This window comes from Leptosomus discolor, chromosome 8, assembly GCF_034619465.1.
Source record: "Leptosomus discolor isolate bLepDis1 chromosome 8, bLepDis1.hap2, whole genome shotgun sequence".
NCBI classification, from domain to species: Eukaryota; Metazoa; Chordata; class Aves; order Leptosomiformes; family Leptosomidae; genus Leptosomus; species Leptosomus discolor.
In genome coordinates, this window is record NC_141398.1 from 14,063,671 (window position 1) to 14,078,261 (window position 14,591).

A 14,591-nucleotide genomic window follows, 5' to 3' on the forward strand; every position below is an offset into this window, starting at 1 on the left:
CACTGAGCAAGCGAAGCCTGAATCTATACCCTGAGGTCTCAGGACCAGGGAGCCAGAGGGGGTTTCTCTCTCCTTTCTGGATCTCCTTCTTCCTAAACACCAAGCAAGACAGCAGCAACCTGGAGAAAATCAATGTACTGAAAGCCCTGGGGAAGGAGAGTAAGGAGAGTGGAGCATCTGTGAGCGGGATTCGCTACGCAGATGGAGCAACAGGTAAGGTACTAGGAAGCAGTCAGTGCTGTACAGCTGTTTGCAGACAGGAGGGGGCAGAAAGATCAGGTGCTGCTCTGCATATCGGCACTTGGCAGGTGTATTCATTAAAAGTAATTATGCCTTTTATCAGGCCAGGCAGTCATTTTATTTTGGCACTTTAGTGTGCTTAGAGTTTTGTTCACTTATCAAATATTTATTTAAGGAAAGCTCACTGCATATGCAGGTTTTACATGAATTAGCAGCGAAGTAATTCATTTGTGAGGCTTATTCCTTCACCAGGCATGTATTGAAATGGGCTCTGGCATAGTCAGTTAAGCGTCTGTAATAGTATATCCCACTTCTACTTTAATTTTCACAGCGTAGCTGAAAGGAAAAGCAGTCACTGCTGTTTCCCCATGACATCCCTTTAATTTAAACTACCAGCTCTGAGCCTCCACTCCCTTGCCAGCCCCTGAAAAACCGCCTGAGCTCACCTGAAGAGGCTGCTCAGGAGAGGAGCTGAGGGTGAGGTAGGAGGGAAAGCAGAGGCTTCCTTTCCATGGAAGGACTCAGGGGCTCAACTTCACACCTTTTAGTTTTATTAAGTGAAGTGCAGCTCGTGGGGAGCTTCACTGTAGGTTTTAACTGCGTTCCCTGATTAAAAAGAAGGTCCCACTGGCAAGGGAGGGCTCTGCAAAAGGTGGAGAAGTCTCGGAGTGGCAGCCCTTGCATGGTAGCACCCCAAGCACCTTTGGTAGGCACATGAGTCCCTCTGCCAGGCAGGGAGTTGGGGCAGCTGGAGATCTGTGCCAGGGAAACCAGTGAGGCGGCCCCCGGGGATGCTGCCACAGGGAACAGGCAGCCCAGCTCATCATCTGGAGACTCAGCCTGCTGGGTACCAACCAGTGCGCTAGAAACAGAGGCAGGTCTGCCCACCACCTCCCTAAAATCATTCAGCCCTGGTGCGAACACTGCCTCTGACCCTCAGGGACCCAGAACAGCTCCTCCGAAGCAGCCGCAGTGTCCTTTCACTGAAACAGCAGCCTCCTTAAACAAGCTCGAAGACTTCTGCCTCTAAATGCATTTTAAGCTGCAACATTTTACTTCAACTACTACAGCATCCTCTACAAGCCCTCGGGTCTGTTTAAAAGGCCTCATGTCCCAGCCATTTTCCATGTACATTTTATCAACTTTTAAAGGATCACGTTAACATTCAATTAAAACAAACAAAAAAAAAGAAACAACCAACAAGCACTTTATTATATCTAGGAAGTAGGCTGCAGCCTCTCTTCCGAGAACTACTTGTGGCTTTTCCAATAAAGATAATTATCTGCTCTTCCCTGACAGAGGGATTTATCATACTGAATTGTACTTTGAAGTAGGCAATGTAACAGCATTGCTAACTATCACCAGCAGTGCTTCTGAACGCAGCTAACCCACACTTCACTAACAAATCGCACCCTTCCAGAGCCTGAACAGCCACAGTTACAATGACAGACATCAGCACTGGCAGGGATGGACAACACTCAGGGTCTTTTTATGCATCCTCTCCATTAACCTCTGAAAACACTTTGCTAATCTCACTCCTTAGTAATTCTGGAGAAATCATTTAATCACGACTGGGGGGACGCAGAGGAAGGAAGTATCTATGTGTTCACTAGCATGACTGTTTCAGTGGAATCTAACCATCGGACAGGTTGTTCTTACCTTAAAAATGTTTTAAAATTCCCTCTTACTTGGATATTCGTGCAAAATTGCCAAATACTTTATTTATTTGTTTTCAGAGTAACTTATGTAGCACAACAGTACAGTTCAGTTCTTGTCCTTTGACTATGGATGACCTTAGAGTTTAGCTTGGAAGCCTAATTCTTAGACAGCTTATATCAGATAAGATGAGACTCACCCTGGCCTTTACTTCTTCATTTGTTTCAGCCTCTTCATTTTTTGCACTCTTTGAGACTATTTAGAATCAGAAAATTGAGGCAAGAACATTCACAGCACTGTATAATGAAAGCCATCCCTACAGAGCGCAACATCTTTACGTGTCTCTTTTAGTGTTCCAGTGGAAACACTTTAGTCCAGGTTTGACCAGTGACAATACTTGTTTTTACTTCATGAAACATTTGACATAAAATTAGCCCCTTTTTTACTAAGATGGCCAGTACAGTTCCCTTAACATTTATTTTGCCAATTACTGATCCATAATGAGCTTAGTTGCATTGTTGGAAACATTAGAACTGGGTTGATTTCAGAGTTAGCCACAAATGTTTTTTTCTTCAGCAATTAGAAATTTCTTAGAAATTAAACAAGACTTCTTTACTTTTTTTTTTTTTAAATTTGAATTTTTCATGTAGCTTCAAACCAAACAAACTGCATAATTTCTAGCCCAATAGATGGACTTCCATCAAAAAGAAATCTCAAATCCTGTGCTGTCTGAAATGGCGTAACAAAATAACCGAGTTCCAAATGCCCACCGATGCTGCATTATCTTACAAGAATGAACATGTGCATGATACAGAAAATAAGACTTAGTTCCTAATACGTGGCCAATTCTTGTCAACTAAAGGAAAAACTATGGCCTTACCAGTGTGGCTTCGTTTGTGAACCATGAGCACATTGGGACCGATGCAAATTATCCCACAGATATCACATTTTAGCTTTCCGTTAGGAAGTCGAATGCCTCCAACTCCTGACATAGCCTTGCTGCCTGGGCCATTGTGTGAGCCATTCATTTTCTCTCCCGAGGTATCAAGCATTCGTAAATCCTCTGCACATTCTTCCCCATTCATTTCACAGGCACGCCCATTCTCTTCATCACTCTGAGTCTCTATTTTAATATTACCGGCTGAAAAAAACAATACAGGATGCCACTCAGTTTTGTTACAGAATAAATAAGGTGGCAAAGAAACAATCACATCAGAGGAGATAACTTCTAAACAGCATGTACAATATACCTAAATAACAAAAGCTACAAACAAACACAACTACATTTCTATGGGCAATGCGATGAGTTTGTAACATGTGGAGCAATGAGCAGTGAATATCAGTAAGACAAATACAAGGCATCCCGGGAGCTGGGAACCCAAACAATATTACAAGTCTGTTCCTAGGTTACTTTGAGACTTTTGCATTTATAACGTTTATTTTGACAATTCAAGCTAATTGGAATGAAACTTAAAATGAATCCACTTCACATGGATTTGTCCAGAACAACTGTTTAAGTAAGTAACTCATCAAAGGCAACGGATGAAAATGAACTGAAAATGCAACGTTCTCCACTTGGCAGGAAGATCCCAAGGGTTGTACTGAATCCAAATATTTGGTTTGCAGTTCTATGGGGTAAGCAAGGACAATGGGAAAGCAGCACAGAAACACAGGGTGGGGAAGGATGGAAGGAAGAATTTAAGAGCAAGAACTAGCATTACAGGAAATTACAGGAGTGATAATTGTGTTTTTAGGACAGCAGGATTAGGATCACTGAGTAAGAGGAGAGGTTTTCTACAGCCATTAAAAACCAGTCCAGTCAACAAAGGTGGGTGGGAGAACTGTTTTGAATTTATTGGATAAGCCCTTTGTGTTATAATCCCATAGGTGACAGTCGCTTGCATCTAGAATAATAATTCAGGTATAAATTTAGCCTCACTACATGTGATAACATGTAGGTTGTTAAATTTGATATGATAGGAATACAGCAAACCTAAACATTATGGAAAAAGACCAAGATTCAGATCATTTAAGGCCAGTATTTATTCCTCTTCTCTCTACAGGACTGCACGGTGTTTTGTGTGGAATAAATCATCTTTACAGTTACTTCCCTCTTTTCTAATCTGATGATTTTGGTGAAAAAAATAGTTCTACATTAGGCTGAAAAAGACCATCTTATGGAATGGTAGCTTCATGGTAGCCTTATTCATAAATGGTGGTGTAGCAATGCCGTAATTAAGCTATGGGCAATAACTACCCCAAAAGATAAAAGACCTTGACATTCATTCGAAATTGAAAAGTTTGACAAACTCTTCTCTGCTACACCCTGCAACCTCCCAAGTGTCCCAGGAGGGTTGCATGGAAGTGACTGACAAGAGCGTCTGACTCAAAATCCTACTGGGAAACAGATTGAGCATAAAGATATTCACATTTCTGAACACTGCTTGACTGGACACCTCTTATAAAGTCTACCAATTTAGGCATTTTAATGATTTTTCAAATACTGCATTTTTAATAGCAATCATATGCAAGGCAGAATGAGCGCACATCATAAAGAGCACTTTTTCCTGTAAAATGTATGTCCCAAAAAGGGGAATAATTTAGAGATATGAAAAAAAATAATCAATGACCAAAGAGTGATTTACAAAGATGATATGACTGGCTAAACAAAAGTGATATGCACTCTTCTGCAAATTTAGTGGCCTACAACCCTGTACTGCTGTTTTCACCATGGCAAATGGAAGCAATAGAACTATTTAGCTTGAGCATATGACAGATTTTCCGTAATTCACACACAAATTCTTTTCTCTTAATTATAAGAATAATGATTTGAGTGTAAATGTATTTGTACAAAACAATTACAGGCTCCTTGCCTGCCAAGGATTTGGAGAAAGTGGCTTTTGAAATAGGCTTTCTGTTACGTTACGACAAAGTATATGTGAACAAAGCAAAAAGATCAGACTGCTTAAGCTCTTTAGTGTATGCAGACAAACGTACATTACTGAGAAGTGAAATGACACACACAAAAATCATAAAATTAGGAACTAGATGGAAATGCTGTGTAGTGAGCTGAGTTTGCAGTATACTTACGGGAAAAAGATTTGGGAATTATTGCATGAAAGTCCCTAAAGCCTTCTGCCCCATATGCAGCTGCAACAAAGAAGGCAAACAGGATGCTGGTTTGTGGTACTGCTAGCAGTAAATGTAAAAGAAGATGGCATTATTGCTATAAGAGAAATACCTAGTAGAAAGACAGAACTATCATTACAGAAGCAACACAAGCAGTTTAGGAACAGCAGCAGGACAGTTGGCAGGGGAATCCTGACCTGCCCAGAACAATTCCAATTTGTAAAAATGCCCTTTTCCTCCAAAGCATTCAACAAGTTTCACCATGTTTTCTAATTGCATAACCTGCCTTGGGTATTGCCCTTGCTTGCAGCTTAACTCCTGCTGAAGTCGAGAGGAACTTTTGCTGAAGTGTCTTGAAAGTGTCAACGGGAGCAGAGCACTTAACACCGCCTTCTCCTGCCCCCAGGGAAACCACAGGCCCCTACAGTGCAAGCTTCCTCTCAGGATTTATTTTTTGCTAACGTGCCCTCTTTGTGTGCCACAGATCTCTTCTTTATACATGTTTCTAGTCACTACAGTAAGTGAAATTGCACTGCTTTCTTCTCACATCTGCTAGTCTTATGCAATGGAAGTAGCGGGAGTTCAATTATACATATATATTATTGTGTATATTGGCATATTTTTTGTTTGTATTTCTAAGGCTTGTCCTCGCAATGTTTCTACACAAAAGTAACTGCACAAACACACTATGCCCTGCGCATTATGACTAGCTACGTACAAATTAACATGCCACGGGGCACGCTTGATACAAGCAATGATGGAGTTCATTACTTGACATAAGCAATGATAGAGATATTGATCTAGTCAATCTTCACTAAAGCTCTCTGCAGCTATGCCCCTGGACTGCTGTAGGTGTGCTGCTCAATGAATGTCCCCAAGCAGATGAGGCCGAGCATCCACGATGCCCTACAAGCGCATCCATTTGGCAGTGCAGCTCATGTTCAGGTCCAGGGCTTGATTCAGGTGTGGAGCCCACTTTGCCAGGCAGAGCTGATGGACAGTGAGGCCACTCACCTCACCCTGGGTCCTCACAGAGATTTTAGAGGTCTAAGTAATAAGCAAAATCTCTTCCTGTTCAAACATAGTACTTTTTGCAAACCTGTTTTCCAAATGAAAACTAGTGAAAAAAGCCCCACTGATGTAGGAGATGCAACAGGAGACAGAATTCACTCCAGCAGAAATACTAAGAATTTTTATTAAATCTGAATGAGAAATGGAAAGGCAGAATATACAATATTTTTCTGGAGATTTAGACTGAAAATACAAATCAACAATGCTTTCTGTTTCTTTTGTGAGAGAAGTTCCTGTCCCTCCCTTGCTATAGTGGGGAAAACCACTCTTGGAGCACTGATGATGTGAAAAATACCTGGAAATCAGACTTTTCAGATGCACTGATTGAGAACATACTCAAGCATTTGTACAGGTTTCTCAAACAGATACTCGATATAATCTTTGTAGAAATAATTTCTGTGCACATCCATGTCTATGTACACATACACGCAAACATTAATTAGGTCTACAATAATTCATGGTAATAATTTCTCATTGGCTCTTCTAACACCATTAAGACATTGCTCATTAATTAATTTACTTCAATTTGGTTGGAGATGACCTTAAAAGCCTCTGTATTTTACTCTTTTTTTTTACACATTATTGCAATTCCAGAGAATTTAATCCAAACCAGGTTTCTTGTGCAAGGAGTGTGGAGTGCACTAGTGTCACTGAACTGACAGCTCTCCCCCACTCCCTTTTAACCTACCCAGAATGTGGAAAAGTTACCCAAAACCAGGGCACTGGGTGGGTCTCTTCTGCTCTCTGATGTTTACTGGGAAGTTCACTTGGGATTTTCTGAAGAGCATTTGAAATTTATGTTACAAACCTGTTCAGTATTCTATGGTTAAAGGTGGTTTATGCAAGTCTTTGGGAAAAAAAAAAAGAATTGACCTGTCAAAAGGGAAAGGGGTGATGATATGATTTATCACTGAAGAGCAGCATCTGGCTCAGCGTGAGACCCAGGGACAGTCGGGAAGGCATGATGGAGGGCGAGATGACAGAGTCATGCTTCCCTGGAAAGATCTGAGCAATGTGGAGAGGGAAGGGAGGTGTTTTGCAATGAGTGGAAGAGTTGGTAGTGGGGCGAAAGGCAAAACCTAATGGACCTCCTGGGAAACAGAATGTGGAAGGGTGGCTTTTAAAGGACAGAGAAATAGGCAGCTGGAAAAAAAGGCCTGCAAAGAATTAGTAACTTGTTTTCAAACTATTGCCAATTTACCTTCTCTTACAGCTATGGGACTCCCTCCCAAATGAAAAATCTTTCAGTTTTGTGAGACTTTGACATCGGCATAGGTTTAAGTACCTGGGCCAAAATCCCATTTGTAAGGGGGCATTCATCTCCCAAGTCATATTCTTCTCTGGTGTGATTTTAAAGAAGAAAAAAGCATAAGACCTGGCTATCAAAGAAATTTAGAGAGTAACAAAGACAAATCACACTGAAGCTTCTGGGGGATTTTAACAATAGACTTCCCTAACTCCCTTTAATTTTTAATGGGATTTGAGCATTTTTAGAACTTTTATCCCTGTAGATACATAACTGTATCTTGTGGCATACACCTGCCTTTAAAAAGTTATCCTTTAGCCTTTCTTTGAAAATAACCATGATAATCTGAGTTTTGGTCCATGCAACATCTTGCTCACACTTTGTAGCCAACAGCAAAGAAAAGATCTCTCTTAAAATTGCTTCAAATAATTTGGATGCATGTAATTTTTTGTTTGAATGGCTCATTTGTTATTCCAAGACAAATCAGAATTATTTTCATTATGTTAGTTGATGTTTAAATGGTAGCTTTCATGTCCAGCAAGAGTTTTTCATGAAGGTACCACAACTATTCAAGCAACAGGCAGATGAAGCTGCAACAATACCTGGCTGATTCGAACAGTGGATTAGCACTACTATGGTGAGAAGCAGAAAACCTTTAACACCATCCTTTCTAACAAATTATAGGAAATGTTCCTAAAAAAGCAGAGTAAGATGGAAAAAGCCTATTAGCCCAAAATAAATCACCTCATCATGCCAACATGCACCAACAAAAGCAGCCAGGATCTCATCCTGTTTACATGGGTGCAAAAACCAGAAAACAGAATATTGCCAGCAATTCCACCTGTTATTTCTGATATAAGACTTAACAACTATTCTGTTTAGTTACAATGTACCAAATTCTAGGCCTTGGCTATGACCTGAAATCCAAACCTTCCCCCTTTTCTTTTTCCATCATGGTCATCTGCTGTGGCATCAGCTCTGTTCTCACCACATAAGAGCACTGCAGGTGGAGGATGCCATTCTCAGAAATGTAAGGCACACAAAGAAGTTGTTATTTAAGGAATCAGTATTCACGGGCTAGGCTTGACAACAAAGACAAATTTCTTTAACTTAAATTATGTTTCCACTAATAGTATCTTTCGCTTATGAGCTTCTGAAGTGACATGAAGAATCATGTAGCTGTAAAAAAGGCCAACAAAAGGTCTGGGCAGAGCAACCACAGTTAGTTACACAATGACCTCAGCCCTTCTTCAGAAGACACAACACAACATAGGCGGGACTGATTCAAACTAACTAGCTATTTAGCTATAGAAAAAGCAGATGCATCCAGGCGTTCTTACAAATGACTGTTTTGCCCTCTCCTTTCTACATATAGTTCTGCATTACTCAGTTAATTAAGCATTTGTGGCGCCCGCACGTGTAAAAAGCTGAAAGTTAGAGGCAGCTCAGAATTGCCTAGAAAGTTAGAGCCTACAATGCAACTTAATTGCTATAAACAAAGAGAAATACATCAATAAATAAAAAGGGCTTTACGCAGCCCGTGTTGCACAAACTGTTATGTAGGGCTTCTGTTGAAACAGGACCCAGCACTCATGTGTCACAGGGCAGAGAGACCACTAGCACAGCAGGCAGTGAATGTCCGAGGCCAGTGAGGCAGCCCAGCAACGTGGTGCTGGCACCGTACTGTTTTGCTGGAGAGAGCTGGTCTTTACCACAGGTTGCAACATGGCAAAGAGGGGGCAACAGGTAAAAATGAAGGCTTCTTAATGAGTGGCTTTCAGCTGGCTTTTTAAAGGGAAACAAAAATAACAGAAAGAAGAGTAGTAGCAGGAACCACTGGGACGCACCTGCAGGTAGAGCAGACTGGTGCCGACGGATAAGGAGATCCTCCCTGTGGGGTCCATGCTGCCCCTCCTTTGACTCCAAGCGCCAATCAGCCCTTGGCAGCCAATTTCTTCCCTACCCTAATTTTGGCTTTCAATCAAATGCATATTATTCCAGAAACACGGGCGTCCCCAGATAAGCTATCTCCCACGGGACAACCGGTGTGAGAAGCTCCACCCATGGCATCGCCCACGACTGCCATTTCCTTCCACTGCTGGCTGCCCCGCTGCTGGCCACGGGGAGGTGCCCAATGTGCCAGCGCCTGCCGGCATGCAGGGTTCGGCTTCAGCTGCAAGGCGCAAGGAGCTCTGCTCACTGCACTGCAAAACACATCGACGGTTTTCTGGGGGCTGCAATGAGATCAAACCACAGGGAATGCAAACAAGTGAACAAAATAACCAACCAAGTATGTCCTTTCTAGGTACAAAAAGTGGCTTTTGCTCCACGGTGCAGACTTCCAGCAACCTCCTGGACAGGTTAAAGATAGATTCAAGTAATGCCCCTGAAATCTGCTTACATACTTGATGCTAGGTGCTTTTTGCATATCTTTCTGAATTTGTGCTTCAGCAGGAAGTCATCTGTAACCAAGCCAAGGGGCTGTTCTAGTTCGTATTTATTGTCTTTGTTGTGCTACTTGCTGGTACGCTTTGTACTGGATTCAAGTTGTTTTTTCAACGGAGTGTTAGCTACCTGCATGCTTGATGTTCACCATTTGAATTAGCAGTCAAACTAAGTTTTAAAGGTCAGAGAAGAGCATTATCAAGAAAAGCCATGCTAAACCTATTTCTCAAGTTCCACATGTATGTGTAACCCATGCTTCCTCTGTACAAAGTGCTCCGTGTCTTTTACTGGCTGCATGATGGAGAAGCTAAGGAAACTGCTGCAGGTTTGCTGGTAACAGTCTTTATTGACACTTTTCTGTTTTGAGAAGTAAGCTGGGAAGATTTTCAAACTGGAGGGAAAGATTTGCTGACAAATGATGGCAAGAACAGAGTTTCTCATCTTCAACTTCTTTGTCTCTTCTGCTTCCATCAGATTTTTTTTAATGTGGAATTAAGGATGAGGAAGTAGCAAAAGGGCATTTAGCAAGAATTTTTTAAAAAGAAAAGTAACCTCAAGTAACAATACACAACAATGAGGTAAAAACACTACCATATATGAAAACATTCCTGGCTCACACGAGTATATCTGCATGGATACACATGCTTATGTGCCGAGTCTGGCACCTGTGAAGCTGCGTTTCTCCAGAAACACTATAGGCACAAACGTTGAGGCTTACGCTCTTCTCCACACAGCAACAGTTACCCAAGAGAAGCAGAGCCTCATACATACCATAATCTAACATTTATAAGGCATTGTCCTTCTCTAATCCTTCCGCAGAGCATGCTTTGGTGACATTCATGGGTGTTAACCTATTCCCAACTAATGCAACAAAATTCTAGCTAATGGCAGTTGCATGTGGCAGCCTGGGAGAATGTGAAAAGAGCGTGCACCCGCAAAGATGAGTTTGGAGAAGAGGAGTGACTACATTGGGATTTAACAGGGAGAGCAAAGAAGCTTCTCACATTTGAGAGACAGCCAGGTTCTTGCATGAAGCCATGCTGTCATGGCTGGAAGTTGTCCTTACCCTGCTGCAAACCTGAGGGTTACAGTGGGGATCCCTAGCCAAAGCGAAGGGCTTAACAAATGCAGAAATATGCATAAATCATAGCTACAGACTTAAGGTGATCAGTTACATACAAATGTGAACTGTAGTTAGAGATGAAATTTTAAGCCTGCCTGACCACGAGAAAACCTTATGAAATCTGAACAAGTACAGAGCGCGTTGGTCAGACCTGTACCAGCTGAAGACAGCAGCCATTACCCCACAGAAGAAAGCTACTGCTTGGGAGTGATGAAGTGTCCTTCATCTGTGGTAGGAAGGGGAGGACGCAGCTAGGCTCGCCGTACAGCCAGTGCGGTGCCTCGGGGGGCACAGCTACAGGCAGAGAGAAGAACTGTTTCGTATATTGCTTCTGAGCACCTAAGTTTGCCTTGCCCTGAATGCAAAGCTAGTCCTTGCACACCTTCTCCTTTTCATGGTCCAGCTCAGTAAGCTGCTTACACATCTTTAGTTTTGTCCCTGGGGTGGCACAGAGCCACCCTGGCTCGGGATCAGGCCTTCGCAAGTCCACCCATGTGAACATTTAGTGTGCTGTGCCTTTGCTGTCCGCGAGACAGATGCGGGGACTTTTACCAGGGACTGTTTAGCTACCATGATGATGTCTTGAGCGCTATTTTACGAACGTGTCCATGGTTCCCCAGCTGTCAAAGGGTCAGTAGATCTAAAATTGGACCAAGCAGCTGTGTTTAGGTTTGGGGAGGTGCCTGCGGGTGCTGTGTCAAGGCCATGCACCGTCAGCCTCCTCTTTCGAGAAGAGGTCGGAGGATGAAATGGAGAGGAACCTAGCCATTTTAGCACTTGAGAGGGAATACTTTATGACAATTTTGTTATCTTGCCTAGTCAGAAAATAAATTGCAGAGCAGAGACCTCTATGTCACCCCCACCGAACAGGGGAAAAAACCCCCAAGGATACTGAAAGTTTATTTTAGACTGAAGCAGATCAAATGTAGTCATTGCTTTATGAGTGATAAAGTAGATGATCTCTCTTGGGACTGTACAAAGAAGGTAATCCTGAGGTAGCCTGCTTTAGGTCTGTTACTCCTGCGTGCTCAGTTATTTTTCTAGAAATACCCATCCAAGTCTGTTGATGGTTTTTTTTTTTCTTTTTGGGTTGTGGAAATATTGCCAGAAGGCTTTGCAATGAAAACTCCCATTTACCTGATTACAAACCAGTGAAAGGAAATCCTAATCTACATCTTCTGGGAAAGAGGCATAAATTGATCTACAGAAATCCTAAAGAAATTCTCTGAATGTGGACATACCAGACAGCTCCTGAGGAGAAAAATGTTAGGACAAAATTAATTCTTTCCCACCCTGTATTGCAGCCAATGCTTTGCTACAGGGACCTGGAGTGCCCCTCAGGCAACCAGTCCTCTGTGCTGAAATGGCAAGAAACCCCAAATGATGCCGGGACACTCTCGAACACTCAGAGATCTGGATCATTCTGAAAGTCTGCAAACTCAGTTCAGTCCACATTTTTAAAAGACTTCTTGTCTTTCCTTACTTCCTCGGCCATTTTTCATGCCTGCTGTTTCCTTGCTTTTACCTCAGGAAAAACAAGACCTCCTTCCCTTCCCTGAACAGAATCCAACCTTAACCATATTAGCATTAAGAGAAATCATCCCTGACATTGGATGCCTTTTCTGTGAGGCATCCATCAATTGCAAAGTTGTATGCTGTTTCCTTGTGTCTTTGAATACAATGTTAAGAGAAAAACTTAGATTTCACTAGCTCTCTGTAACAGCTGCCTCAAAAAGAAGCAGAGATTATTAAAAAAAAATCTTTTTTCAGAAAGATGTGGGCAAAAATATGACAGAAGTTCAGGCTAAATTATTTTCTGTATGTATAAGATATTACATCAGGAACAGTGTCCTAGCTGAACTTCCTAGCTCTGCTCTGCAAGCACACCTCAGCTGTGATTAGAAACTACTGAATTTAGAAGTCTCTATTCCTGTCTTAAAGGGTATCTCCAAAATCAGAAAGGAATTGTGCCACAGAAGGGAACTCCAAGCTGAGGTTTACTTGGGTTTCTGGTGCAGGTATCATCATGCCTACAGAGGAGAAAGGCCAATATGGCAATTCACTTAGGTGCAGCTTCCTCAAACTCTGAACAAATCTTCAGCATTGCTTAAGGCTGGTGAACGTTAAATGGTGTTTAAAAATTATTTTACCACTCTCTTGAACGAATAATCCAGCATTTGAAACTCACTGGAAACACAATCAAGATCACAGTCTTCAACGTCACAATCACCATGCTGAGTATCATAATCTGACATCAAAATGCAACCATTTTCTTAATATGGATAGACCAACAAAGCATCCAAGCCAACATGCTGCTGGCAGAGCTTCAAGGGAAAAGGCTTTGAATTAAATTAAGTTTGTTGAATTAAATGGTCTCAAACAGCACTACTCTAGACTAAATTATCATAAGTAGCCCAAAACTGACTATTATGAACAGCGGAAACCTACATAACTCAGACCACAGAAATTCTTCCATCAAGGCCTTCATTTCTGACTGAGGTATAGGACAGAATAACAGAAGGGGGCCCTCCAACTTCAGACAATAAAGAAACAAGATTATCAGTAAACAGACCAGCCTGGAAAACACTAATCACTGAGAAATCAGACCAGTGTCTCAAGCTCCATATCTGAATTCTGGGCATCCAGTCACCTCTGAAAATCAAGGCCACCCTCTTTTTAGCATGCACGTGAAAGCAGGCATTTGTCAGCTCCTCACAAACTCTGTTTGCTGTAACCTGTAAGTTGGTGAGTGCAGAAGTAGTTAACAAAAAGGACATATATTGGTATATTCAAAGTTCAGAGACGGTTCAGGCATTGCTTCCCAGTCTGCAGCAGAGGAAGACTAGTAAACCATTGTTCCACTGTAGTACCCCACAGACTGCAACCAATTGTTCGGCAGTGGAGAGCAATTCTGAAGTATCTAAATTATTTGGGAGCTTAAGTCTCCTTGACTTTTAGTGGTATTCAGATTTTCAAGACAACCTGAGCTTCTCATGGGGGGTGGAGAAAGAGCAAACCCACACTGAGAATGCTGTTGAACTTGAGTCCAATCGCAGCCATAGCTGAGAAACATCACAGCTTCCCCCTTGTCCGGCTTAACAGGAAACCTCTATCTACTGTTCCTCTAACTCCTTCCACAAACACACAGAGCAGTCTGGACATATTACCCATTTCCTCCCAACTCACAGTTGTTTATCTCCTTAGCATCTGTCATGGCCTAGATGTTTGGAGTGAGCCCTACAACAATTGCTATAATGTAAATTTAAATCAACTGGGTTCAAAGGCTTCTAGGAGACCCCAGACGAAAAAAAAAAAAAAAAAAAAGGGAGCGGGGAGAGGAGAGGAGAGGAGAGGAGAGGAGAGGAGAGGAGAGGAGAGGAGAGGAGAGGAGAGGAGAGGAGAGGAGAGGAGAGGAGAGGAGAGGAGAGGAGAGGAGAGGAGAGGAGAGGAGAGGAGAGGAGAGGAGAGGAGAGGAGAGGAGAGGAGAGGAGAGGAGAGGAGAGGAGAGGAGAGGAGAGGAGAGGAGAGGAGAGGAGAGGAGAGGAGAGGAGAGAAGAGAAGAGAAGAGAAGAGAAGAGAAGAGAAGAGAAGAGAAGAGAAGAGAAGAGAAGAGAAGAGAAGAGAAGAGAAGAGAAGAGAAGAGAAGAGAAGAGAAGAGAAGAGAAGAGAAGAGAAGAGAAG

The 14,591-nt window shown here is 42.3% G+C and overlaps 1 protein-coding gene across 5 annotated transcripts in view; it reads right to left on the reverse strand.

The window, feature by feature from the left end:
- Positions 1-14,591, reverse strand: part of IKZF1 (IKAROS family zinc finger 1) — a 67,853-nt gene that overhangs the window by 15,030 nt on the left and 38,232 nt on the right. For 2 of the 5 annotated variants that reach the window (XM_086468875.1, XM_086468877.1), the window contains exon 4: positions 2,777-3,037. The exons of 1 other annotated variant lie outside the window; for it this stretch is intronic. In XM_086468875.1, the coding sequence (XP_086325001.1) occupies positions 2,777-3,037 (261 nt within the window). Of the gene's footprint in view, positions 1-2,776; positions 3,038-4,986; positions 5,089-14,591 lie in introns of all 5 variants that reach the window. 2 more of the 5 variants (XM_086468874.1, XM_086468873.1) reach the window with 2 other exon arrangements.